Below are 27,500 nucleotides of genomic sequence, written 5' to 3'. Positions count from 1 at the left end.
TTCATTGCTCGGTTTACGTATGCCCAGGACTAACAACTCATTGTTCGGTCTTCGTAGACGTCTTTTTAGCTATCATGATTCACAGTCAACTTCAATGTCATCGTCGCTGAGCTCAATAAATGAACTTTCTGGTGCTGCCTCTTCGACAGCTTAACGTCAGCAAATGGGTCAGTCGCGCGAGAAGCTGTTAGGGCTTGCTGGATGGATGTCAGGCAATCGTGTCCTTGGGGTTGGGCGCTTATTCGAGGCTGAACGCTTATTAACTTTTTCTACCTTCAGGGTGGGCGCTTCTTTGAGGCCGTGGGCGCTTAATCGAATAAATACGGTATGTCCAAGTCACTTCTACTTATACCAAGAACCCTTCCGCATAGAGTCCTTACCGTTTCTTGAAATGAACATCTCATAAGGGCTCCAACCTCCTGCCGATTGATCCCATGTCTTGTGATAGCCATCAGATGGCCACGACATGTCATGATGTCGCACAACAAGGCCAAATGGCGATAATTAACATACAAACCATCAAATGAAATCACATGGTTCAGTTCACGTTCTATTGCCTTGCGCACTGCCTCAACTCCAAGAACCTTCGACAAAACAGTACGTTATGAAATTAATTTATGAAACCACTATTTTCCCTTTCAAATCAGTACACTTCCGTAAAGGCAATAATTTTAAGGAGTCTGGCACTTGCATTTCACTTTGTTTATTAAATCTTCAACAAACTAGAGTAATTGACGAAATATCCGCCACTTACAGAAAATATTTCACAGATGTCGTTAGAAGTTGTTCGGAGAGGATCTACGTCCCTTTCACTTAGAACCTGCAGAAAATGAATGAAGATAATTTGCGGTGTAAATACAGGCACAACGTATTCCTATAATCTTCAGATAGCAAAATACCAACCTTGTTCAAACGAGGCTTTCAGTTTATTTTAGAAGTGTTTCCCTCTTACCCTCATGAGTGCGACACCATCCGTTTCTAGGATCCACTCCCGAAGGTGTTTAAATTCTCCTTCCTCTGTGATGGTTACCCTTTTCTTGTCTTCATTCGGAAGATTCATGTATACCTTGGAAATTGCCTCAATTCCTTGCAGTGTCATGTCAGTCAACAAGTTTGCTTCAATACAACTTAGGAACATATCATCATCCATCTTGTTAAGCTGTTCTTCTTCCTGAAAAGACAAACGTTTACACGTTCGACAGAATGATTAAGCCTCTTTATGACAGTTTGCAAGGCATTTGCATTTGCTACACCAAAATAAAAACGACAAACAAAAGGCCAAAAATTATCAATGTAGCATACAGTTTGGCATTTTCCATCATCATTGTTCATAATCCTAATTCGAAGAACAAGCTTCTCTGTATTGTAATCGCTACAAATGCTGTTGAGATCATCTCCAAATTCAAGGTTGATTTTCTCTGAAATCTGCTCCATGGTGAGTTTCTTGTCTGTCATGCGCTTGCGGTCGAGTTCAATACGCAGAAGCCAAGGTGAGATTCGAGAAACATCAAAATCAGGCATTTCGTAGTAAGCATTCACAAAGTCTTGGTCCTCCGTCACCACTGTATTCTGGGGATCAGGGTCATAGTAAATTGCAGTGTTTGCCGTTACCTTGCGCAGAGTTGTGTGCTCCAAACGACACAGCACTTCCTAATAAACATAACATCAACATGATTAATTATCAATCATTTCTGGCCCTCTCGGACTTAGAAAAACTACTTTTCTCCAGTAATATCATAATATGATTCATTCTACCAATCAGGTCCTGCTTGTTGTGATCTTTCAATATTATTGAAATTTATGGCGAAAATCTTGCTTCGGTTATTATTGTTTTTAGTTGTGCAATGTGCTAGCAGAAGCTTAGATAACGTTTTGTTTGCATAAACAAACCTTGGCCTTTTCAGCATCTTTGGCTGGCTGACCAACAAGGAATACTGTTAGTGATGGTGTTTTGGGCTTCTTGGAAACGTTGATGATTTCTTTCAGACGAGGAACACCAAGGGTAACATTCTTTGCTGACAAACCGGCATAGTGGAACGTATTTAGAGTCATCTGAGTTGCAGGTTCACCAAGGAATTGAGCAGCCAAGGCACCCACCATTTCACCTGGTTTGACCTAATTAACAACACACTAAAACACTAGGCTTTATTAAATAGTGCACAAATATGAACAATTTGGTAATGGCTATCTTTCTTTTACACATTTTTAGCAATGGAACAGGATAACACCACAATGTTCTTACTTAAAGCATTCCCTTACCATTGAAAGGTTGAAGCGTGTTTCAATCTCGCCCAAAAGCCACTCAAAGGCTTCGGATGACAGATGGAACTCTTCAGCTACTCGCCTGGAACACAGTGTTGATCGCAAAAGGATGTTGAACAACAATGTAGCATTAAACTGTGCTTGTTTACTGATGTGATCCTCACCATGAACCACAATTAGCTTCTTAGACAGTTCACGCACACCTGTATTAAGTTAAGTTAAGGTCAAGACGAATCTAGTTCAACAAAATAACTTTTTCCCTTTTTATAAAAACAAAAAAAGATGCAAATGTATTTTCAATACCTTCGACAACTCGCAGTGGGTGCAGATCACTTGGTGTTCTGCTTGTCAATTGAAAGGTTTTCTGTGCATTCCAAATCAAGCGGCTGAGATTTACTGGCAAAACAACCTGAAAGGATCATTGAGCAATTTCATCTAAAAATAATATAAAAAAACTAATACCTTCGTATAGGTTTCATGCATTATTCTACTTTGAGCCTTTGTAAGGGAACGTGCAAATGTGTCTCCCTTAAAAAATCCTTGATAAAATTAACCAAGCCTTATCAGACACTAAGGGCGGTTTCCTTTCGTCAGAACTGGCCGGCCAGACCCCGTCAGTTTGCAAAGAAAACGCAATAATTTGAAGGAACACTTGCATGATAATCCCTCGCATTCTTCTGGAGGATTATATATCATCCTCGAAGTGTGTTAATTTGAAGGCGTTGTAGTGTTAGTCCTTCCAAATGCCTGGCCTGGCTGGTCAGTTCTGCCAAAAGGGAAGTGTCCCACGTACTGATCATACCTTGGAGTTTCCTGAGGGAATAATCCTGCGAAGGATTTCTCTGTCTTCTGCAAGTTGATTGAACTCCGTTTCTAGTTCCTGAAGAGCAGCAGCACTACTGCACAGGTCACGTACCACATCCTCCTGAAGCTGGCGACGTAGAAGCCTGCAAACATGTAAGATAATAAATAACTATTATTTTTTACCAGGGTTATAAATCTCAGGTACTGTGAAACTGATCTCCGAGCAAACTTTACTTACCTCTCATTTGAGCAGTCAAAATGGAACCTCTTTTCAAAAGCTGCATTGTTTGGTTTAATAGAAGGCATATTCTGGAATTCAACAGCACCTCCATCCATTCCATCTTCTCCATACCTCAGCTGGATCAACTGATTGTTGGAGTTCCTAACTGTTCCATCATAAGCTACCATCAGACCTTCCATTGCTTTGATTAAACGTCTTTGGATATAACCTTCACAGAGAAAACACTTTTAACAACTGCAACTTCCTTGTATCATGCTGGGTCAATGATCAATGTATCAAACATACATGTCCAATACTCCGACATAATGAGATTCCTGGTACGCCACAATAGATATCACAAAGTGTCACAAAGTGTCCCGCTCTTTAAGTCTCGCAAAACTGTTACTATTTTTTTTAAGGAATAAGGTTGGGGGACACTTTGTGATGTCATTTGTGAAGTGCCATGAATCTCATTAAGGCCGTTTATACGAGAGAAAATAAGCCGCGGCTTACGTAAGCCGCGAACACCCCGTATAAATGGTACAAAATCTACGTTCACGGCTTTCTCAAGCCGCGGAAGAATCATACAGCTGTACCTACCAGTTTCGCTGGTTTTAACAGCAGTCTCAATCAATCCCTCACGACCTCCCATAGCGTGGAAGTAAAACTCAGTTGGAGTCAGTCCAGCAAGAAAGGAATTCTCTACAAATCCTCGACTTTCTGGACCATAATCATCCTTGATAAAGTAGGGGAGTGTACGGTGACGGAAACCAAATGGAATGCGTTTGCCTTCAACATTTTGCTGGCCTACCACTGCAATAACCTTGGAAAAGGGAAAATGAAATTAACTGCTTGTTTTATGTGCAATTATCTGCAAGTAACGTCTATTCCTCTGCCAGATTTCTCGCTTACTGGACCAGCTTACACGTATTGCATGTATTTCCTAAGGGTCTTGAGAACAGCACATGAGAATTGAAATAACTTGAAGAAATAAAACATTTAAAATTTTTTTACAAGACATGTTTCGACATACCTATGCCAACTTCAGTTGTGAATGAGTTGTACAGTTTGAATTTAAACTTATTAAGGTCCGTTTTAAACGTCACATTTCACATGTGCCTAATCTAATGCAAGTGAGAAAAATCTATTGTTTTCGCTCATTTGCATTAGATGCGGCACATGGGAAATACGACGTTTAAAACGGGCCTTAATATAAAAAATGCAATGCTTGAATTGATGCATGATTTCCATACTTACAAAAACAAAGTAAATGGATTAGCTACGATACTTACATACTTATCGCGACTAAGCCGTTAAAAAAACCAGACGCTCCATGAGCGTACACTGGGTTGCCCGTGGTATGTGTTACATACAAACAGAAAGCACTGAGTTGGATGGTATTGAACAGCAGCGTTCCAGTTAATTTTTTTCAAGTGCGGGGTCATTAAGACCATTTAAGGGGTTATCCAGACGTATTGCTTGTCATGCACGTCTTGCAGTTCCACTAAGCACACACTAAGGAAGGCCTGAAGATGTTGTTTCCACTTCATAATTCCTGTTCTTTTCAGTCTAATTTGATGCCAGGTCAAAAAATATTTGTGACTTAACGTATCGTAAAAAAGTACTGTAAAAACCGGGAGTTAATAGTAAAAGGCAAGCCAAAAGACAGATGAAGAAAAAAATAACAGTTTTTAGAGATAACTCTGAATCGTATTCTCATCGAAAGATTAATGACAATGGATCGTAAAAACAGTGAAAATTCTGCAGTCTCTGACTTCTATGAATCAAGGGGAAGGTCATGATGTTCTGTCAAAAGCAATAAATTGATCACGTGCTAGGCAACCATAAAGGTGCACGTGATCACCTTGTGTCAACTGAATGAACTACGGGGATGAACGATTAAGGGTGCTTTCGATTGGGATACCCAGATTTAGATCTTAAAATCTGGATCTGGATCGAACACAAAATCCAAAAACGGATTTCGTGACGGATTTTGTTAATTGAAATCCTTACCCGACATGGATTTCCAAAAAGCGAATCTGCGGTAAAATCCGTTTTCAGATTTTTTGTTCGGTTGGAAATCCGAAGATCCAGATTTTAAGATCTAAATCTGGGTATCCCAATCGAAAGCACCCTTAATCGTTCATCGTTTTCAGAGCAAAACAACGTACTTTTTAGCCAAGAAACTTCCGTCTTTGGTTTTTTGATATTGCTGTAATACTTAACTGAATATTTACATTTCATCCGTCGGGTCTGGAAGCCTTCTTTGTCGGGTTCCTGAGAAACGTATCTATTTTGACTTCAGGGTGAACTCTTTACACAATCATGACGTTAAGCGGCCAAACAAAACAGAGTTTGTAATTGAAAATCTAAACATCTATGAGATACAAAAACAGATTTATAGCAAATCACAATGCTGACCAGCACAAAAGCGAAGGAAATGTTAATAAATAAGACGTTTTTTACTATCTGAATGTTTTTGGGTTAGAGTAAAGCGATAAATTGTTGAAAAATGTTAGTGTTAAAGGGGTTATGTCACGCAAAATGATTTAATTTCATGACAATCTTTGCACTAGTAAGTCGCAGCAATAAATTAGATTAACCAGGAACTTACAGTGAAACCATTTGTTCATTTGCACACGACTTTGCAATTTTGTGACGCAATGTTGGTGTTTTAATTGGCAGTTTGCTCCGAGGAAGTTGCAAGTTCAAATTTCAACTTGCTGCCCGGTGTTTACCTTCTCAGAGTCAGGTATTTGTACCCGTTGAAAACAACCTTGAACTCTATTTTTTACAATATAAATTTACGGCATAATAACTCTACATTGGGTAGGATTCGTGAGGCTGTGAAAAAAAAAAAATTAATTACAAAATCCACAATGCATCGCCGGCGTGATTGTTTGCAAACCTTGAATTACCGCAAGTTATGTGAAGTCATCGACCTAAAATAAAACTCACAAGAACTCAATTCCGGACTGTAAGGGGGTTCAAATATCAATTTAACACCACGATTTCTAAGCATTAAGCCCGTAAACTGTCTTCGAAGAAATTAATCATTTGAAATCCATTTGAAGCCAAAGGGTCTTCCAAAATATTAAAGTTATCAATTCCAAACCGACTATGGAGAAGGTTCACAATGTAATTACAGTTCGAGGCATACCATTAGACTTCTAATTTGAAATTTGAACCTTCAACTTGCTCGGAGCAAAGTGCCAATCAAAAACACAACATTGCGTTACAATATTGCAAAGTACCGAGCAAATGAACAACCGGTTTCACTGTAAAGAAATATTGTTGGCTTGCCAAGTAAACTTCATTTCACACTATAATGACAAAACAGATCTTTTTCTGACGTTAAGAATTTGGCTACCTATCAATCATTTGACAGAAAGAAAACATTCCTGTCATCTTTATAAAAAATCCTCGCGTATCACATTTCAACATACGTATGCAAATTTGTTGAGCTCGAATATTACACAACATGATGAATTCACAAAGGAAAATCGCACAAAAACCTTTTCCAGCGAAAAATTTATTGAAACAAACAACATATTAATTTGCTATTAGAGACAAAAAACCTTCCTATTCTATTGAGTGCGTGAAAACAAGAAACCCAATCATTTCAAAATTAACTACCAAACGCAACAAAATAAATTTCAGGATCAAATATTTTCCTGAAGAACCTTTCCTTGAATAATGAAGCACAAAATAGACAACAAGCTTTCTTTCAAATAATTCTTGACTGTCACATTTCCAATTATTTTTTACCTGAAGACTGAGCAGAGTTGAGCACAAAATAAATATAAATAGCCAGACAACAGTAAACACAGATGCATTCAAGGCGTTTGATTCTTTTTCTGAGTTTGTTAAACCCATATCCAGCCAGAATAGAAACAGTTACCAGAAAATTTGCCATTTGGTTTCAGTGTTGTACATAACACTGCATTTGCAAAATATTGACATCCGACGGCCAAAAGGGCATGTAGTTCCCGGTGTTGTGGTCTGTCTTCTGTGGTGTATCATACAGAGGGCCATGTGTTAGAAAACTCTTTACTGGGTTAATCATGTATTACCCTCTCAAAATAAAGAACATTGTATTGTATTGTATTGTATTGTATTGTATTGATGCAATTGTTGTTGAAGGCCATTATTCGTCGCTTTTAAGATGAATTCCAGATATTCATTTTTCACAGCTTGTGTTGTTTATCGAATTGACATTCCATTATTGAGCTCCAAAAGGGTTATTTTGTTTAAAATCCAATAAAACACTATTCACGTTACATCGGCTTCGTCACCATTGTTTGTACTGTGTCCACCTGATAAAATCTATGCATTTCCACTACCCCCTGAAACGTACCAAAGATACACGCAGGATACTCTAGGCACAAAACCAATACTTAGCAGGGAAGCAAAAGGTTTCCATTTTCCTGACACGGGAAAAAACGGAGAAATGACACCCATTTTCCGACTGGTTTGCCATACTGGCAACCCAGTAAAAAGTTCGTAGTTTTAAACTGAATAACCAACGAGAATAAACTGAAAGAGATAGGCCAACATGTTGTAGCTGTTGGTTAAGAGTAGGTTATTCCATTTGATATGCGAAGCTTCCTTTATTTTTATTTTAAAACGCGAGTTGGCTGAGTCTAAGACTGTGAAACATTCAGTGGAACAAGACAGAGTCTCGACAAGCTTTTGACGACGCGAGATCTTTGTACACATGAGAGGCCTTGTTCGAAACAAGGTACTCACGCACGCGTCAGTAGAGATATGACGAGCGGTTTCGCCAATGAAACTGGCACTACATCCAGCACAAGTAAATTTATACACTACGTGCGAGCAAAGACCCTGATTGTGGCACAAAATTTTTCACAGTGAACAACTGTTTTACCTTAAAAGTAGAAAAAAACAACAATGTCAATATTAGTGCAATACATTCTGAGTAATTTTCTAAGCTTTTTTTTTGTTAGGTTCGAAAAATACCAATATAAGGATAAGGTAGCTTATTAAAAGGAATGTCGGAAAAATCCACACTATTTTTATTACTAGTCTGGCTAGTCAAATGCACAAATCTACTCTTAACGAACAGCTACAACACGTTGGACTATGATCTCTTTTAGTTTCGTCTCGTTGGTTATTCAGTTGTAAATTACAAAGAACTTTTTTTTAAACGGCTTAGTCGCGATAATTAAGTATCTAAGTATCTTAGCTAATCCATTTACTTTGTTTTTGTAAGTATGGGAATAATGTATCAATTTAACCAATGAATTTTTCTTATAAATAAGTTTAAATTCAAAGTGTACAACTCATCCACAACTAAAGATGGCATAAGTATGTCGAAACAGGTCTTGTAAAAAAATTAAAAATGTCTTTTTATTTCTTCGAAATGTATGTATTGCTTCTTCAGAGTTCAATAAATAAAAGTCTCAATCGATGACATTCACAGATACACTGTACAGAGTTTGTGTTGGTGGTGAAACTAAGCTACACAAAATTTATAAAATAATAGATATTGCTTCTCTAAGAATGACATTTCAATCAGGTCACTTGTGTAATGATTTTTTACAGCATAAAGGAAGAACAAGGGGGTATTTAAACTGTACTAAATGTACATCGAGGATGCAGTGTTACTTCTTAAAATAACTAACAACTAGGTGCCCCGTGAGCGTAAACTGGGTTGCCTGGGTTCCCAGGAGTAATGCTAAAAATAAAAGGTCGAAAAAAAGAGAAAAGCCTAGGAATCCAATAGGTATTCCTGCCAACTCCTACAATGGAAGAAAAAGGCTACATGATCGAGCTTGAATGTGGCATGTTTCTCATCATTCCCAGGGCTGCTCAGTCTGGAAACCAGACACTAGTTGAGTGGCAAATCAAAACAGTTTGTTCAATTGAAAATCAAAACATCTATGAAAAGCAAAAACAAACTTGCAAACATGTGAACCTGAATTATCGCAAATCATAATGCTCACAAACACAAACTCAGAGGAAATGGTTATTAAACATGAAGTTTTTTACTATCTGAATGATTTTGGGTTAGTTGTTAAAAAATCTTCAAGTTATTGAGTAAACAATCTTTGCACTAGTAAGTCATAGCAATAAATTGGGTTAACCAAACACTAAAAGAAATATTGTTGGCTTCCCAAAAAAACCTCATTTTCCAAAAGAATGACAAAAAAAACCGTTTTCTGAGAATTAAAAATTATGGCTACCTATTAATCATTTGCCACAAAGAACACAACTAAAAATTCCTGTCATCTTTATGAAAACTGCTCGCGTATCAAATTTCAACCCAGGTATGCAAATTATGTAATATTTACACAACAAGATGAATCCACAAAGGCAGGAAAATCTCACAAAAACTTTTTCCAGCCAAAATTTTTATTGAGACAAATAACATATTTGCATTTCGTGCGTGCAAACAAGCAAAACACTCCTTGTCAAAAACCCATGATACGCAACTAAATAAATTTCTCACCAGAGTTCAGGATCAAACCCTTTTCTGAAGAACCCTTTCCTTGAATTATTAAGCAAAAAATGGACAACAAGCTTTCGTTCAAGTAATTCTTGACTAACGAGAATTTCCAATTGTTTTTTTTTTTACCTGAAGACTATGCAGAGTTGAGTATACCAATAAATTAAATCATAACAGAGATCTGACTGTTTTCGATTCCTTTTCTGAGTTTGTTAAACCCCATATCCAACCAGAAAAAATTACCGGAGAATTTGCTATTTGGTTTCAGTGTCGTACATAACACCACAGTAAAAGATTAGAAATAAAGCTCACTTTGATATCTGGCGGTGAAAGATGCAATTGTTGTCGCAGTCCATTATTCGTCGCTTTTAAGATTCCAGATATTCATTTTTCACCGCTTGTGTTGTTTATCGAATTGATGTTCCTTTCTTGAGCTCCATAAGGGTATATTTTGTTCAAAGATCCAATAAAACACCATTCGTGTTACATTGGCTTTGCCGCCATTGCATACTTGTACTGTGTCTACAACATAAAATCTACCTGAATTTGCGCATTTCCACTACCCCATCAAACCTACCAAAGATACATGCAGAAGACTAGGCACAAAGACAATACTTGCCAGGGAAATGACTGGTAAGACCATCGAAAAGTTGTGCAATAATTGCACAACTTTTCGATTTTCCTGACACAGGAAAAAAAACACTGAGAAATTCAACTCATTTTCTGACTGTATTGCCTATGGCAACCCAGTAACAAGGCACTACAAAACAGATAGGAACTGAGATTCACATGGAAGTCCACTGCATAAGAATAAATTTCAAAAAAAAATTCTTACCTGTGAAATATTGATTTTAGATCCTTTGGAGCCGGACACAACCATAGCTTTGAAGTTGTTATATTCAGACAAGCTTTTCAGGGTACTTCCACTAATCTTGTCTTGACAGTCATTTAGAATGTGGTTCACTTGGTTCTCAAATGTCTGTCGAAGGGTGTTACCAGATGTGGGCTTCAATTCATCATTGACAGCTTTTTCAATCATCTCTATTACATGTCTCTATAAAATTACAAATATGGCAAAAAACAATTGCTTTTCCTGCATTAATTTACTTTTATCCAGGCACAAGAATTTGGATCTAAAGAACAACCAAATGTATTCATGCAGGGTTTTACCTTAAAGGAACTGAATTTAGCCCAATTCAGCAACAAAGAACTGGCAACCAAATCAAGCAAAACATTAAAACAATTACTTAAGTAAAAGATTGAAGAAAGATTTAAATACAAGGAAGCAAAGATGAAAAAAACTAAAAGACTAAAATGGATTGCAATTGGGGTTTTTGAAAACTATTCAACCTAACAGTTTTTCAAAGTTTACCGACATGAAGAGCTTTTAATTGTTTTTAACTTAAATTATGTATGCTTAACAGACATTTTTTTTGTCATGAAGCTTGAATTTGTGTTGGTTAAAAGTAATTTCTGAGTTAACATTAAGTTGCAGAGCGTCAGGCCTAGGGGCAAGAAATTATTTGTAAAACAGGTAAAACTACACAAACCAAACTTCACTGCTGTGATACGGCCCCTTTAATTTCACACTTTGTGGCACAAAAATGTTTCTGAGAAGGGATACCTTTTCTTGTTCTCTACATAGAGAAAAAAATTATTTGCTTTCCTTTTAAATTGTTTGGTTACTACATTTAAGACTACTGTATGATAATATCACCTTGGCTTTCTTCGTAACTCTCTCGATTTCTTCATATGTTTCACTGTCTGCAATACAGTCTGCAATACCAATACTGTGTCCTTCTATCAAAGTCCAATTATTCACAATCGTCTGAATGTTACCAAAGAAGAGACGGGCAATTTCATGCCCGAGTTCAGCAGCAACAATGTGAACTAAACTACCTGATGAAGTTCCCAGAGATTTCTTGCACAAAATACCAGTGATCAGCTCACCATGTTCAACCAAAACCTGTCAAATCAAGTAAAATCTGAGGGTAAAGAAAGATGATGATGATGATGATGAAGCTGTACACAATTTTCTTTACAAAAGTTCCTTTAATGTTTTAATAAAGATGAATGTCAATGCTTCAGACCCAATTACATTAATTAATTTTACATTAGTTTTTAAAAAAGCCAACATGCAGAACAGAATTGAAAGCTGATGTGAATGAGTTCGATTTGCACAAACATACACGACTAATCTTTATCTGAACATATTTGCAAAGAAAATACATGTAAACAAACAAACAACAAAATTCAATAAGCAAAAAAGACACTTGAGCCAATACCTTTGTGTCTCCAGGTGAAATGTGTTTGTAGGGCCCGCTATCTTCATCGTCAGGGTGGGTAATGTGTGTACAGACCATATTCACATTTTCTGGAATGATCATACTAAAGACCTGTTTTCCTGTCCACAGAGGTTTTGGTTTGAGAATTGCTGGCTGCGGAAGTTTGCCATTCCAGTCAGTAATCCACATCATCAGATTCATCATTGTATCCTGAATGCAAATGCAAGAAAAATGGGTAACCGAAAAATGATTAACAAAGGCCCATTGTTGACAGTAGAAACACAAATGATTCACGCAGCAGCAAAGCCAAAATGTACATGTAAAAGAAAGTTCCTTATCAGTAAAAATCCAGGGCTAGAAACTACAAGTGAGATAATTTTCAGACAGATTTGATGCTGATCTAGTTGGAAGACGACTGATTGTTTGTTAGTTAATTACAATTCAAGACCCAAAATTTATTTTTGCTGGTGATTTCATCTGACATTAAAAAAGGGTCAACCCTTTCATACTCAATGATTAGCACCCTTTCCTTTTAATAGGAGGTAGATTTGTTTGTTCAGCCTTTAAATCTTTTCACAGTCGTATTTCAACCTTACTAAACCAACTTGTTGGTCAAACGGAAATTTTCATGAACCTACAGTAAATCTACAATTGTTTTTATTTGTGACTTTTTCCTTTTTCAGCTGTAATTTCAGCAGCAATAACAAATGTACAACTGACATTTCTTGCTTAAGCTAACACTGATAATTTTGGCCAAAAGGATAAAACAAAAGACATTCTTATACAGCTGTGTAAAAGTGAAGAACAACTCCCCTAAACTGACTGTCAGCCAACTGTTGACCAACTGTCGGCCAGTCAGTATAAATCTATTTGGAAGAAATATCTGTTATAGTGTATCGTTACATTTGTTATAGTGTCAGTAATTCATACTGAGCCTGCAGTATGTATGTGGTTATTGTAAAACCCATGTGCTCTTGGATTAATACAGTTCTTAGTTGATCCGCCATCTTGCATGCAGTTGTCTGTTTGCCTGAGAACATAACATTTCTGGCGACGAGAATTCGAGCGACCATGCCCAGCCTCGGCAAAATAGAGGAGTTCAATTCAGCTACTACAAGTATCAACCGCTACCTAGAGCAACTGGAACAATACTTCGTGGCAAACAGTGTTCCAGCCGATTCTGCCGAGTCACACAAACAAAGAGCAATCCTAATTTCTGTTATTGGCACCAAGGCCTACGATGTTCTTTCCGATCTCTCCTCACCGACTCCTCCTTCTGAGAAAACGTATGCACAGCTCACCACTATCCTAAAGAATCATTTCGCACCGAAGAAACTTGTTATCGCCGAAAGATACCGATTCCACAATTGTACACAACGCAAAGGCGAGAGTGTCACAGCGTTCGCTGCTAACCTGAAACATCTGGCTTCAACTTGTCAGTTCGGCACTCACCTGGATGAAGCTTTACGCAATCGTTTTGTCTGTGGTCTTTGCAGAAAGGAGACACAAAAGAAACTGCTAACCGAGGAACACACTTTCGATGCAGCACTGAAGGTCGCCCTCGGCGCCGAAGTTGCTGAGAAGGATGTTGCTGCATTCTCGAAAGAAAGTTCGGCTTCTGTTAACAAAGTTGACTCTGTTAATCGTCGCAGTTTTCCGCCTACCCAATGTTATAAGGGTCCTGGCAAGCGAGACAAGTTCAATTCCTCAGGTAGCAACATTAAAGACCCCTCGAAGTGTTTGAGCTGCGGAAAAACAGGGCACCCACGTTCTCAGTGTAAATACAGAAACTACATGTGTCATTCTTGCGGTAAGGTTGGTCACATCTCAAAGGCATGCAAAGGGAAACTTCAGAAAGTGCATCAGCTGGAAGGATCAGAACCCCCTCAAACTAGTTCTCTCGATGATTCGGTTGATCCTTTTTCCTTCTCGCTGTACACTCTGCGCTCAGGCCAGCAAGGTATTGAGATACCCGTTGAACTGAACGGCACCTCTCTTTTAATGGAATTAGACACTGGTGCAGGCGTCTCAGTTACTTCAGAAGAAACTTACACGAAACACTTCAGTGGCACACCCCTCATGCTGTCCAATACTCGCCTACGTGCATACACAGGACACCCACTCACGATACACGGGCAACTTATTGCACACCTAAAGTACCAAGGCCAGAGCACCGATGTCTCCCTTCTTGTTGTTGAAGGATCAGGCTCATCCCTTTTTGGAAGAGACTGGCTGTCCCAAATAAGACTCGACTGGACGAAGATCTGCAATATTCGCGTATTGGAGACAGACCTCCCACAGGGTGTGGCTTCCCAGTCGTGCACAACTATCCAGAATCACCTGACGCACGTCCCAAGTTTTGCAAGGCTCGTCCTGTCCCGTATGCTATTCAGGAAGCTGTTGAAGCTGAATACAACCTTCTTGAGTGAGAAGGCATTGTCGAACGGGTGGAGTTCAGTGAATGGGCTACCCCAATGGTTCATGTTCCCAAGGCAGATGGAACTACACGCTCTTGTGGTGATTATGCGGTTACTGTCAACCCCCAGCTTCACGTCCCTCAGTATCCAATTCCCCTCCTGGAGGATGTCTTTTTGAAACTGCGGGGTGGACAACGTTTCACTAAGCTCGATTTAAAGAGTGCCTACCAACAGCTCCCTTTGGATCCTGAAAGCCAGCAGTTTGTTGCCATCAATACGCAAAGAGGTCTTTACCGCTACAAAACGTTACCCTTTGGTATTGCGTCTTCTTCACCTGCTCTGTTCCAGCGCACTATGAACATCATCCTTCAGGGTTTAGATCAGGTGGCGAGTATACAAGATGACATTCTTATTACTGGCAAGGATGACGAAGAACACATTAAGAACTTAGACAGTGTCCTCAGCCGTCTAGACCATTATGGCTTGCGACTTCAGCTAAGCAAATGCAAATTCATGCAGAAATCAGTAATGTACATGAGCTGTGTCATCTCTGCAAGAGGCATTTCTCCTACAGAGGAAAAGGTAGAAGCCATCCAACAAGCACCACGCCCTGAGAACCTCACCCAGCTGAGGGCCTTCCTTGGAATGATCAATTATCTCGGCAAGTTTATCCGAAACCTGAACTCTATCCTCCAACCACTCAATCAGCTTCTCCAAGGTAACCAAGAATTCAAGTGGTCCCCCCGGTGCAAGGAGGCATTTAAAAAGGCTAAGGACTCACTCTCATCCTCTCATGTATTGGTTCATTATGACCCGAGCCTTCCTGTTATTCTTGAGAGCGATGCAAGCCAGTATGGCATCGGAGCAGTCATACTTCACCCCTTCCCTAATGGTGATGAGCGACCTATCGCATATGCCTCCAGGTCCTTGAACTCATCTGAGAAAAACCACAGTCAGATCAAGAAGGAAGGTCTTGCCATTATTTTTGGGGTCACTAAATTTTACATGTATCTCTTCAGGCGCAAGTTTACTCTGCGAACTGATCACAAACCCCTGTTGAAAATATTTGCTCCGGATTCTGTGACTCCAGTTCTGGCTGCTGCTAGACTGCAACGCTGGTCCCTTCTTCTCTCTTCGTACCACTACGAACTTGAGTTCAAGTCATCTGCTGAAGTAGCCAGCACTGCTGCCTTGTCAAGGCTCCCACTTCAGTTCAGGAAAGATGCAAGTGTGGAAGAGGAAATCTTCCAAGTGGTCCCTCAGCAGTTAAAATGACACCCAGTTTCTGTCGCAGAAATCGCCAAGGACACATCTAGGAACCCTTTGTTAACGAAAGCACTGTTGCTTACGCAGAATGGTTGGCCCATTAATCACTTCGGCGATCCTGACCTCAAGCCATACTTCACTCGCGGACACGAACTCTCTGTGGAGCTAGGCTGCCTTATGTGGGGTCTACGAACTGTCATACCTCCTTCCTTAAGACAAACCATTCTGGCAGAATTACATGAAGGCCATCCTGGAATTGCACGCATGAAATCAATAGCACGCAGTCATGTTTGGTGGCCGAAAATAGATCAGGAGATCGAACAGGTTACCCGTGAATGTCAACCGTGCAACAAAACCCGCAAGGCTCTTCAATGGTCTTGGCCCACAGCTCCATGGCAACGTGTTCACGTAGATTTTGCCACCCATCAGGCAAAACATTACCTCATCATGGTCGACGCCCACTCTAAGTGGCCTGAAGTGGTTGGTCCCATGAAAACAACAACAGCCGACTCAACCATTAATGCCATGCGTAATATTTTTGCAAGATACGGTCTACCAACCCAAGTAGTCAGCGACAACGGCCCACCCTTCCAGTCTAAAGAGTATGAAGAGTTCCTGCGGCAAAATGGCATCTAGAGAATTTTAGTCTCCCCTTACCATCCCTCCTCAAATAGGTTGGCTGAGCGGTTTGTGCAGACTTTCAAGTATGCAATGGAGTCATCCGCTGACGATACTGCAAGCTCTATACAGCGACGGATTCAGAATTTCCTCTTATCCTACAGAAACACACCATACGCTACAACCGGCTCATCCCCTTCCAAGCTATTCTTGAAGCGAGAACTTCGCACTCGACTGTCTCTGGTTACACCTGATATTGGATCTCGCGTGGCCTGCCAGCAGGACAAAATGAAGTGCAATCACGACAAGTTTGCAAAGTTCAGGGAGATAGCTGTAGGCGACTGTGTTCTAGCACGTGACCACCTATCGGGACAGAAGTGGCAACCTGGTACTGTCGTACAGCAATCATCACCTGCTTCTTTTCAAGTCCAGTTGAATGATGGACGGAATTGGAGGAGACATGCTGACGATGTACTTCAAAACACCCCCAGTTCTGCTATGACTCATTCCAGCTCTGTCGAAGTTACATCTGATCAATCTGCAGAAGGCGTTACTTCTCCCAGTACCGGAAGCAGTACACCCCCACCCGAACAATCTGAATCAGCGGAGTCGCCAAGCACACCTACTCCTCCCACCCCTGCTCCGCGTCGGTCCAAACGTGCTACCAAACCACCACACAGACTGGTTGTAGAAATGGACTAAAACCGTTAAGTCTCCGCTTAATGACATTGAACTGTGTTTCTAATAGTTTTGTTCCTTTTCTTGAACTTTTGATCATTTAGAGAGTTTTTAACAGTTGTAGTGTACTTCCATTTCTTGTCGCGCAACATTTCTGCAGGGAGGTGTTATAGTGTATCGTTACATTTGTTATAGTGTCAGTAATTCATACTGAGCCCGCAGTATGTATGCGGTTATTGTAAAACCCATGTGCTCTTGGATTAATACAGTTCTTAGTTGATCCGCCATCTTGCGTGCAGTTGTCTGTTTGCCCGAGAACATAACAATATCTACATACCGTCGGCCGACAGGCAGCCATCTGCTGGTGACCTGTTGGTAAAGTGTTGCTTGAAATTGTAACAGCTACTGTCTTATCTGTTACCCTCAATGATCACACCTTGAAAGATAGCAAGAGAAGTTTACTTATAATCTTACTTTGTTTCTTCTTATGCAGCATTTTTTGCAAAAACTTCATTAAAAGATTATGCTTGTGTTTGCGGCCGTCACATTTTCTGTATTACCTAATTAATGTGGCCATGCACACAATATTTACTTACTGCAGGGGGCACAATGCCTTATAGGGCGATTCAAAACGTGTTTTCAACTCTGGTCATCGATGTGCAAATTATCAAGCGAAGTTTTTGAGCAAACAGTGGATAATTGTGATTCAAATGTAACATTTTAGATTTTACCCACATTCAAAATAATCTGTCGGTAACGTGTCGGTAACCTGTTGGCCAACAGTTGACTGACAGTTGGCCTACAGTTAGTGGAGGGTAGCTCTTGTTCACAATTACCTACAGCTGCACATTCTTTGCTTTATTTAGAGTTAATTACTGCAAATTATGATTAAGCAACAATCACATCAGTAACTGTCCCTTGTGATGCCACCTTCCTGATATAAACAACAGTTACTAAATGCCTTGGAGCACATCTACAGGCTGGGGATGTTCCAGTTATGATCCGATCCCGGGGTATGGATTCAAGTAGATTGCTACTACTCAGAATTTTTGTTGGAACCCTATGAAAAACCTGTCTTACTCCTTCACTTTTTTGCCCATGCCTTTGAAAAAAGATTCCTACTAGTGGAATTCTAATGGACCTCATTCACAGGAAGGGGGGAGGGGTGGGGGGGGGGGGGGGAAGGCTTTCAGATTATAAATGGAATGTCCCCTGCTGTTCAGAATACATACTGGCAGCACAGAGAGGTTGATTAATCTCACACACTCACAGACGTGCCAACTCTCACAGTTTTGCCGTGAGACTCACAATTTTGACCACAATCTCACGGTCTCACAATTTCTTACTAAATTCTCACGACAAATTTAAAATGAGTCATGAGATGAAAGATTTGTTGTTCTGAAACTGAAAGCAAAAATTTGATGTCTTTTTCAGCATAGTTTAATACAAATGCAGTAAGTAGTTGTTTCATAGTTTGTGGTCAACTGTCATATAGCCCATATAAGACCTATAATTATTACAACACTGTAGTACAACAAGAAACATATATTGAATAAATTCAATTTGAAGAACATATTTCCTAATGTATTTAGTTAAAGAAAACAATTATTGGAAAGAAATAAAACTTCATATTGTGCCATTTCTTTAAAATTTTATGTTGTTCGGGTAAGCCACAAACTGTAAAATGTTGTTTTGTTATGTTATTTTCTCACTATTTCTCCATCATTCTCACTATATTTGGGAATGGTTTTTGAAAATCTCACTGTTTTTGGATGAGACAGGTTGGCAAGTCTGCACTCAGGACTCAACCATCTCCAATTTCAAGTGCAGCTTAGTGCTGTTGAGTAACATTGTAATACACTTGAACAGTGCTGCAGTCTCAACTGCAAATACTAGAGTTAGGTAAAACAATAGCTAGGTCACTCCAAGAGTGGATCAAAGGAAATGTGTCTATGACACCATCTAAAGTTAAACAGAAATATTGTTGATTGTAATTATTATTGTAAGAGTTTTTTTTTTGTCACTGTCCGGTGGCTACAGTATATCAACACATTAAAGGAATGAAAAAATGATATAATTATTTTACACTTTTTGGGTTGCAAAAAATACATGTTACAGTACTTACTGTAAGACATGACCTTTTCTAATTCTCTTAACCTTGAACACTTAACAGAAGACAAAAACTCTCCGGTACTAGATGGTTTGTTTATAAAATAACAACACTTTACAGTCTTGTAATTGAAACAATTACAATTTGAACATTTGCATGGTAAACTAGAGTGCATGATCAATTCAAGTAATAGTTTCATTGTCTTCATCTACCTTTTCAATGAAAACATCTCTCTTTGTGAATCTTCTGACAGACACCAAAGAGTCCTGCACAATTCCCATGACTGGTTTGTTTGACTGTGGTGTTACAATGTTTCTGGGTACCATTATAATCTCTGTTACTTCTGCTCGTGCCTCCAGGGACTGAGGCACATGCAAGTTCATTTCATCGCCATCAAAGTCAGCATTATATGGGGTAGTAACACTGAAGAAAAAGGAATGAACTTTTAAGACTTCGTTTTAAGCATAGTGTTTTAAGTTTTACCTCATACTGTGGAACACAGATCTGCTTAAAATACAAAAATTTTGGGTAAATACATGTTGCTTTGACCTTCAACACACTGGCCTTAGCTTTACCAACCAAATATAATAAAAAAGGTCTTTGTACATAATTGCACAGTTAGCGATAAGTATGAATTAAAGGCCTCTTTTAATGACATATATTTCTGTGGTTAACTGGACTACCATTATTGTACTTATAACGAATCACCAGAAGAGTAAACCATGCAAGACTCAACACTCAAAACTTGGACCAAGAACTTTGAATGGGTGGGAGACAAAAAGTGTGTTCTTGTCTGTCATATTATGCATGGACCAGACAATTTTACCCAAAAAAGGTTGTAACTCATTAAGAGAACTTTCAGAGTTTTGCAACTGGTTGTTAGCATTTCTGAATGATAGCACAAAACAGACCTTCCATGAAAATGTGCTTCAGCGTAAACAACAAACAAACCTGACATTAAGTCTGAAGGTTGACCAAGGCAAGACTTTGACCCTGTGTCCCATCATTGACATTTTCTGCAAAGTGGGCTGACGATTGAGGATGACCACATCATCATCTCTGATGTGTCTTTCCACCCTGTATCCAAACTGCAGACAAACGTCACTTCGCTTGGGATGAGACCTCAAATCGATTCTCTCTCCATTGTCCCTGATGATGTACTTGGCACCTGGATACTGGTTGTTACCGTGATGTACAAGTTTTTGCATGCTTAAGACAATGCAGAAGAAAAATACCTTTAATCCACTGACACCTCAAACAGCCAAATACACCCCCAGTTGACAGCGTAAAATTTGTTACGTCTCACTTCCAAGAGTCAATGGGTCAAACACTATAAATTACATTCTAGTGGTTGTACAATGATTAAGTGCCTCCCAAAGTAGTGCGCCTGAAAGTGGTGTGGAGGTTGTGTGCTTTAAATGCTCCTGAGATTGAGCTATATCAGTTGGGGACCTCGGTCCCTGGTAGTTTTGACCTTCCTGGGCAGGTTCCAGGTGAAAGGCCAGGAAAATTGCAATGCCTGGCCCTCCAGGTTGGGGGTTGAGTGATGTAGTCCATGGGCCAAGACCCTAAAATTAGGGTGTTTTGTATCACTCAGGGGAACAAAGGCTATTATACATTTTTCAAATCTACAATTCCTCTAGTTTACGATTTTGTATGATAGAAGTCTCGGATTAGCCTGACAGTGTGTACTGCTGCCCGCTCTCCAAGAGTGGGCGGCTGTACACAGGCTGTCTCGGATGAGTAGCTGTTATGAGATATCACGTGACAAAGTGATGTCACTTAGATTCATTGTATATTAAAGAGTAACATGGAAGTCAAATTAATACATCATTACCAAGCTTATTTTTTAATCTTGAAAATGATTGTACAGTAAGATTTGAAGCTTTCTGATGCAAAGTTTTAGCATCATTCTTGGTTGTCATTTTAACGTTTGAGAAATACTCTTATTCTGTACCTGAATTCTTGAAAAAACTGAAGAAGCAACCTTTTTTAAGTTACATAAACATTGGATGTTATAGGGAATAATAGCAGTAAGTGGGTTTTGGCAACAGTAAATGGTTTAATTGTCATGACTACTTCAGTGAAAGTCCTTTATAGCATATCCCAAACTCGGTGGCCATCTTGATCCACCATCTTGGATTTGGGGATGCTTGAGTTTCTGTCATGAAAAGTATGGCACGTATAAATTAAAAGGGACTACAAATCACTCAGGCGACTGAATACATAAAGAGACAGTTTAAGTATTTTAAATGCATAATCAAATCCTCAATGAATAAAAAAACTGAGGAATCTGTGATAGTGGGAAGAAGAGCTTTAACTATAAAAACAAGCATTAATTTTCTTGGTCATTGGCCGGGTCTTGCTCCTCCTCGTCCTCCTTCTCTGATGGATAGTCACAGTCGGCACATGTCAGTGCACTTTAGGCTATTAGTAATGCAGGAGCAGGTTAGTGGTGGGCACGACCTCATACATGAACGTGAGGAGAACTCTAGAAGAGCTGCAGGGGCCAGTACACCAGACATCCACTTGATTGCTAGACTGCTGTCATCTTGAGCCCAACCATGGTCAGTTGCTGTGGGGACTTGTGGACAGTTCTGTAGACTTCTGCAAATTGCAGCTTGGTTGTTAGCTCGCAACAATTGCATTCTTAAGGTGTCAGAACAAGGAGGAAATTTGTTTGAGTCTATTTTTGCTTGCTTTGCACAGAACAATCTACAACAAAACATGGTTGGTAGTAAGTTTAAATTAAAGTTAAAAAACAAAAGCAGCTCAGCTATATACCATACCTATAGCGTACCTCGCTAACATCACTGGTTCCTAGACTGGACGTGTACATGTACATCATGCATGTGAATTCTTGCAGCTTTACCAGTAGGTCATCACTTAGTTCCCAGTGCAAGCTAATCTCTTGAAATAGGTTCTGGAACGACTTGTTAACGTTCCTCCTAACAATCTTTGGAGCAGCCACCTTGCCCTTGCAGTCCTGGTAGAGCTCCACAAACATGAGAGCCAAGAGCAAGAACGACTTTCCAAAATGTCAATATAGACAGTCCAGGGTATAAAACTCTCAAATGCCAGACAGAGGAAAAATACACTAGTGTCTTCTGACACTACCACTACTGCCTTGTAGAATGATGCTGCCATGTGTGCTGCATGGAACAATGCACGGGTGTTTGCTTCCTTTTGTGTCGACATGAGGTCTTCCCTTTACTTTGTTCTCTCTGATGTGATTTCAAGGCACTTTTCCTCTGTTGTTACAAATAGAGTCAGTTTAGAGCTGGCATGTTTGCAGTGGTTTATGATCTGGCATGACTATTTCTTTCGCGTTGTAAACATCAAATACCACGTGGATACACTCACTGTTGGTCAGCATTTGTGCTTGCACTGCTCTTTTTTTCTGGTAATCACAATAGCATGATCTATGATACCATGCTAGAAGATAAAACACCAATGATTCTACTGTCTCCCTTAGCGATAGCGCTTCTAGTGGAGTTGTGAGCACACAGGTCACAGCATTTAATTGCTTCATCGTGAAAAGGCTTCGACACTTCCTGTGATACATTACTGATGTAGGGATAGCACCCTTATCAACTGTTTTGGCAGCCTCAAGCACTGCAGGTTTACAGTTTTGAATGTCGGCAGCTTTCAGTAACGTTTTCCAAGAATCAGTATCTTTAGGGGTGATCAGATTACTAACGTCTTCAGACATATCAATAATACACTGTTCTTGGCAGGGGCGCTTTGGACAATCTGTTAGCATTACAGAAAAAAAGCCGGAATGCAAATAAAACCAAACTCGGACTGCCTCAGTCATCTGAGATTGACATTTTTTTTGTAGCTATAATCGAAAAACCCTATAATTTGAATCCAGTTACTGTTTAAATTAGAAAAGGTATTAGAGTCAAAAAGAGCTAAATTTTTGGTCAAATTTGTCTTCTTTGCCAGTATTACCCATTATAATGAAGCCAGGGTTATCTGTGTCAGTGGACTTTAAGCAAGCTCTCATCCCACTGTAAGTGTCGTATGCCGAAAATTGTACCACAATTTGTACCACTGACACATAAATATTTATTAATTCATCTTAAAATACCAAAATGTTTTCTTCAATTGCTTTATATCATGAGAATTTAGCAACAATTCAACCATACTTACCATGTGGAGGCTCCCCCATCAAGGATTTTACATATAGTTAAATGAAATTTAACATGGTAAAATATAAAAATGTTACACTGGCTAAAAAATATTATTGAAAAAAGATCTTGAAATCCCAACGTTTCGGCTACTAACATAAGCCTTCTTCAGGGGTAATAAAAATATACAACGATTACCCCTGAAGAAGGCTTATGTTAGTATCCGAAACGTTGGGATTTCAAGATCTTTTTTCAATAATATTTTTTAACCAGTGTAACATTTTTATATTTTACCATGGAACCACCTGGTTACAAATCAGTTTTTGAAATTTAACATAGTTAACGTCTAGGAGCTAGTCTGGTCAGTAGTGTTTTGCAGGCGGTTGTTAGTGTCTTGGCAGTCTGTTAGCGTTTGTTGAGCGTTTTGGTGCGTTCTGTAGCGTTTGATATAGTTACACATTTTACGACCGGGAGCTAGTCTGGTCAGCAGCGTTTTTGCAGGCGTTTGTTAGCGTTTGATGCGCTCTGTAGCGTTTGCAGCAGTCTTAAGGTGGTGGGAGCCCTGGGGCTGACTTTGTCCAGCGGTATTCCTGGTTAGTGCACACATTGTTGTCTCATGTGTTTGCAGCGTGTTTGTTGCTCTGTTGGCATGGCGTTGTGAGTCGAATTAGTAGTTTAGTGTTTCTCAGCGTTCTTCTCGCTTCATCACTTCTCGGTCGCTGTCCGGTTTGAAATAGAAGTTCTTTGATCATCGACCGTGGCGTTTTCATTCCGTCTCATCTTCACAGCCGTATTGTGGTTCGTCTTACCTTCTCTTGTACCTAGTCCAATAGTCTGCTCGCCGCTCAGATTTTTTGGCGGGCTTAGTGTAGCAGTTCCCAGTGGCTTTGTCTTTCACTCGCTCATCGTTCTTTGGTATCTGGACCGATAGTGTGCTCGCCGATACGTTAGCATGGTCAAAAAAGGATTTTATAATTCATCGCCCGTGGTTTCCTCGCCCTCTGTCGTGTTTGTTGGTTTGTTTTTCACTTGCCCATCGCTCTTTTGTACCTGGACCGCTAGTGTGCTCGGCGATATGTTAGCGTGGTGTTTTTTGGCGGACTTAGTTCAGCGGTTCCCAGTTGTGGATAAAGAAGACTTTCCTCATTCCTTGACCGTGGTTTCTTTGGCTGCTGTCGTGTTTTTTAGTTCACCTCTAACTCGCTCGTCGCTGGTTTGTGTTTGATTATACATCACGTTGAACCCACCTCGTTCAACCAACAATAGCTTGTCCACTGCACTTCGTTCAGAGGACATACCTCTATTGTCCCATGTGCCGATGGTGGTTTCAACGGCTCCCTCTGGCCCTGTGGCGCCTTTGGCCGTCGATTCGATCACGGAGGCTGTTGTTTGCGTGCTTGGAAGCACCCTTCCTACCATCATCTCTTCAATTCAAGGGAGCACCCCCTTGCCATTACCTTCCTCCATCCCTGGCACTTCTGTTGGCGTCGCCCCATCTAGCTCCTCCGGATCGACTGCTGTTTCTTGTGATGTTAACGTCTCGTCTATGGCTTTTGGGGCGTCATCAGGTACGTTTACTTTGCCTACCTTTGTTCCTACTTTTTGTTCTGTGTCAGCCTGCTCCATGGCCCCCATCACCTCTCCATTCGCTAGTCCCAGTGTATCCAGTAGCCTGCCAAGCTTTGGTAATTCTCATGGATCAGTGCCTAAGTCTGAGAAGGCTTTCATTGTTGGTCCAGGTCATGTACCAATCCCGGCTAAATTGGCCAAGAAGATAATCGAGGGCCAGTTCGTGGAGTTGGCGGATCTACTTACAGTCAATCTTCGCGCTGTGGAACAGGAACCACAGACCTTCCTGGAGGGTAAACTACTTGTGTCCAACGCAAAACGCAGGCAGGTTGAAATTAAGGAAATTCTTACTTGGACTGAGGCCTTCACGATTTTCCAGCTGGTCCTGTTTGCCTCTAACCCCCTGCGTTGGTTAGACTTGACAAAGTATAAGCTGATCATTATTCAAACAGCTCGTCAATATCCAGGTCTGGCTTGGCTTGAATAGGATCTGGCCTTCAGAAGGGATGCTGCTGCCTCGGGCCTTAATGACTGGTCCAAAATGAACTTGGATCTGTATAATTTTCATTTGCGTTCGTCAACATCGTCCTCAGTGCAGAGTTGTGCCATCATCCCAACAAGTCAGCTGTGGCATTTGTGACTTCCGGCATACGGGATGAATTTCGGATAGGATTCGACCCATCCTTGGTGTTGCTCAAATCTGCATCTTTGAACATGCATAGCTCTGCTGAACACCCATCAGTCATTGACTCCTATTTGCAAGCTGAACTCTCTTCTGGCAGGCTAGGTGACGTGGCAGGTCCTTTTCCAGTGCCCCCACTTCCATCATTGCACATAAGTCGTTTCGGGGTGATCCCTAAAAATAATCAGCCTGAGAAGTGGTGTCTCATTTACACCTATCATCACCAGAGGGGCAAAGTGTTAATGACGGCATCCCTAAGCCCCCATTTACAGTTCAGTATGCTTCGGTGGATGCTTTCATGGCAAAGTTTGATGTGGCCAGTGCATATTGGAATGTGGCTATCCACCCGGACGATCACCCCCTTCTTGGCATAAAGTGGCATGGGCAATATTTTGTGGATTTGGTGCTCCCTTTTGGGCTGCGTTCAGCACCAGTTATCTCCACCACCACTGCGGACCTGGTTGAATGGATTCTGGTTCACAATTATGATGTTACATTTCTCTGTCATTACATTTCCTCACTTTGGGCCCACCGGCTTCCCCTGTGTGCCACAACAACCTTCAAACCTGTGTTCGTCTGTGTAAAAAACTTGGCCTATCCCTTCATCCAGATAAGTTGGAGGGGCCTGCGACTCATCTTACAATCCTTGGGATTGAACTTGACTCCGAGGAACTTCAGTCTCGCCTCCCGACTGACAAGAGAGATAGGATTATTTCACTGTTAGATGAGTGGTTAGCAAAACGTTTTTGTAAACGTCGCGAGCTGGAATCCCTGATTGGCCACCTCCATCACGACTGCAAGGTCGCCCCACAGGGTAGGACATTCCTTCCCCGGATGATCAACTTGCTTTGTGCCTTTCGCCATGATGAGCACCCCATTAGGCTTAACCAGGAATTTTGGCAGGATTTAACCTGGTGGTGGGAGCTGTTCCAAACTTGGGATGGCCTCAGTTTTTTCTGCATGCCCACATGGGCACCTCTCCCGGACTTCCAGGTCTCATTGGATGCAGCTGGCTCTTTGGGCTATGGAGCTATTTTTAAATCCCACTGGTTTGCTGGTGCCTGGTCAGCTGCACAAAGTTCCTTATCAATAGCGTACAAGGAACTCTTCCCAATTGTGGTGGCAGCCTATCTGTGGGGCCCTCAGTGGGTATCTCCGCGGGTTGAGTTCTTATGTGACAATGAGCCTGTGGTGGCTGTACTTAAGTCTGGCACCTCGCGAGACAAAAACCTAATGGTGTTGCTGCAATATTTGACTATGCTGGCCATCCATCATTCCTTTTCATTTACAGCTTCATCAGTTCAAGATAAAGGTAATCCAGTTGCTGATGCACTCTCTCGATTCCAATTTCAGCAGTTCAGACGTCTGGAGCCACAGGCTGACCCAACCCCGTCTCCTATTCCTACCTCCCTTCTGGCAGAGCTTCAGATGCCTTGACTCAGAAGTGTCGGTTCCTACTTACCCAAGGTCTCACACCTTCCACCCGACGAGTGTACCGATCTGCCCAAATGTCGATTTATAGACTTTTGATCCCAGGATGGTCGAGCAAACCAGGATGGCTCCATCCCTGCAGCCAATGAGGAGACTCTCATGTGCTTTGCTTCTTTATTGGCAGACAACCTGAACCATTCCTCCATCAAGGTCTATCTATCAGCAGTGCGCTCCCTTCACATCGACCATGGCCTTCCCGATCCTTTAGTCAACTGTCTTCATTTGCAGCGTCTGCTAAGGGGCATTAAGCGGGTCCAAGGTCCAGTGTCACCCAGGCGCCTACCTATCACAGTTGATCATCTGAGGGTCATTCAGTGCTCTTTGGACCTGTCTACTAGAGACCATGTGATGTTGTGGGCTGCGTGCTGCTTGGCATTTTTTGGTTTTTTGCACACTGGCGAGTTCACAGTCAACTCGGCATTCGATCCTAACATCTATATGACTGTTAGCGACCTGCAAGCGGACTCCTTGGTGAATCCCTCTTGTTTCAAAGTCC

General features: G+C 40.7%; 1 protein-coding gene across 1 annotated transcript in view; it reads right to left on the bottom strand.

Annotated features, from left to right (window-relative positions):
• The window catches only part of LOC138025085 (DNA-directed RNA polymerase II subunit RPB1-like), a 63,538-nt gene that overhangs the window by 5,565 nt on the left and 30,473 nt on the right, over window positions 1–27,500 (bottom strand). The window contains exons 8-22 of the mRNA XM_068872348.1: window positions 20,081–20,338; window positions 19,342–19,552; window positions 12,041–12,250; window positions 11,473–11,721; window positions 10,591–10,809; window positions 3,887–4,109; window positions 3,305–3,515; window positions 3,065–3,209; window positions 2,566–2,671; window positions 2,260–2,465; window positions 1,891–2,115; window positions 1,303–1,650; window positions 953–1,171; window positions 755–820; window positions 381–584 (exon numbers count right to left, since the gene is read on the bottom strand). Coding sequence (XP_068728449.1) covers window positions 381–584; window positions 755–820; window positions 953–1,171; window positions 1,303–1,650; window positions 1,891–2,115; window positions 2,260–2,465; window positions 2,566–2,671; window positions 3,065–3,209; window positions 3,305–3,515; window positions 3,887–4,109; window positions 10,591–10,809; window positions 11,473–11,721; window positions 12,041–12,250; window positions 19,342–19,552; window positions 20,081–20,338 — 3,100 coding nt within the window. The remainder of the gene's footprint in view (window positions 1–380; window positions 585–754; window positions 821–952; window positions 1,172–1,302; window positions 1,651–1,890; window positions 2,116–2,259; window positions 2,466–2,565; window positions 2,672–3,064; window positions 3,210–3,304; window positions 3,516–3,886; window positions 4,110–10,590; window positions 10,810–11,472; window positions 11,722–12,040; window positions 12,251–19,341; window positions 19,553–20,080; window positions 20,339–27,500) is intronic.

Source organism: Montipora capricornis, chromosome 11, assembly GCF_036669925.1.
Source record: "Montipora capricornis isolate CH-2021 chromosome 11, ASM3666992v2, whole genome shotgun sequence".
NCBI classification, from domain to species: Eukaryota; Metazoa; Cnidaria; class Anthozoa; order Scleractinia; family Acroporidae; genus Montipora; species Montipora capricornis.
The sequence above is the reverse complement of the archived record's forward strand: the minus strand, read 5'-3'. Positions and strand labels throughout refer to the sequence as shown.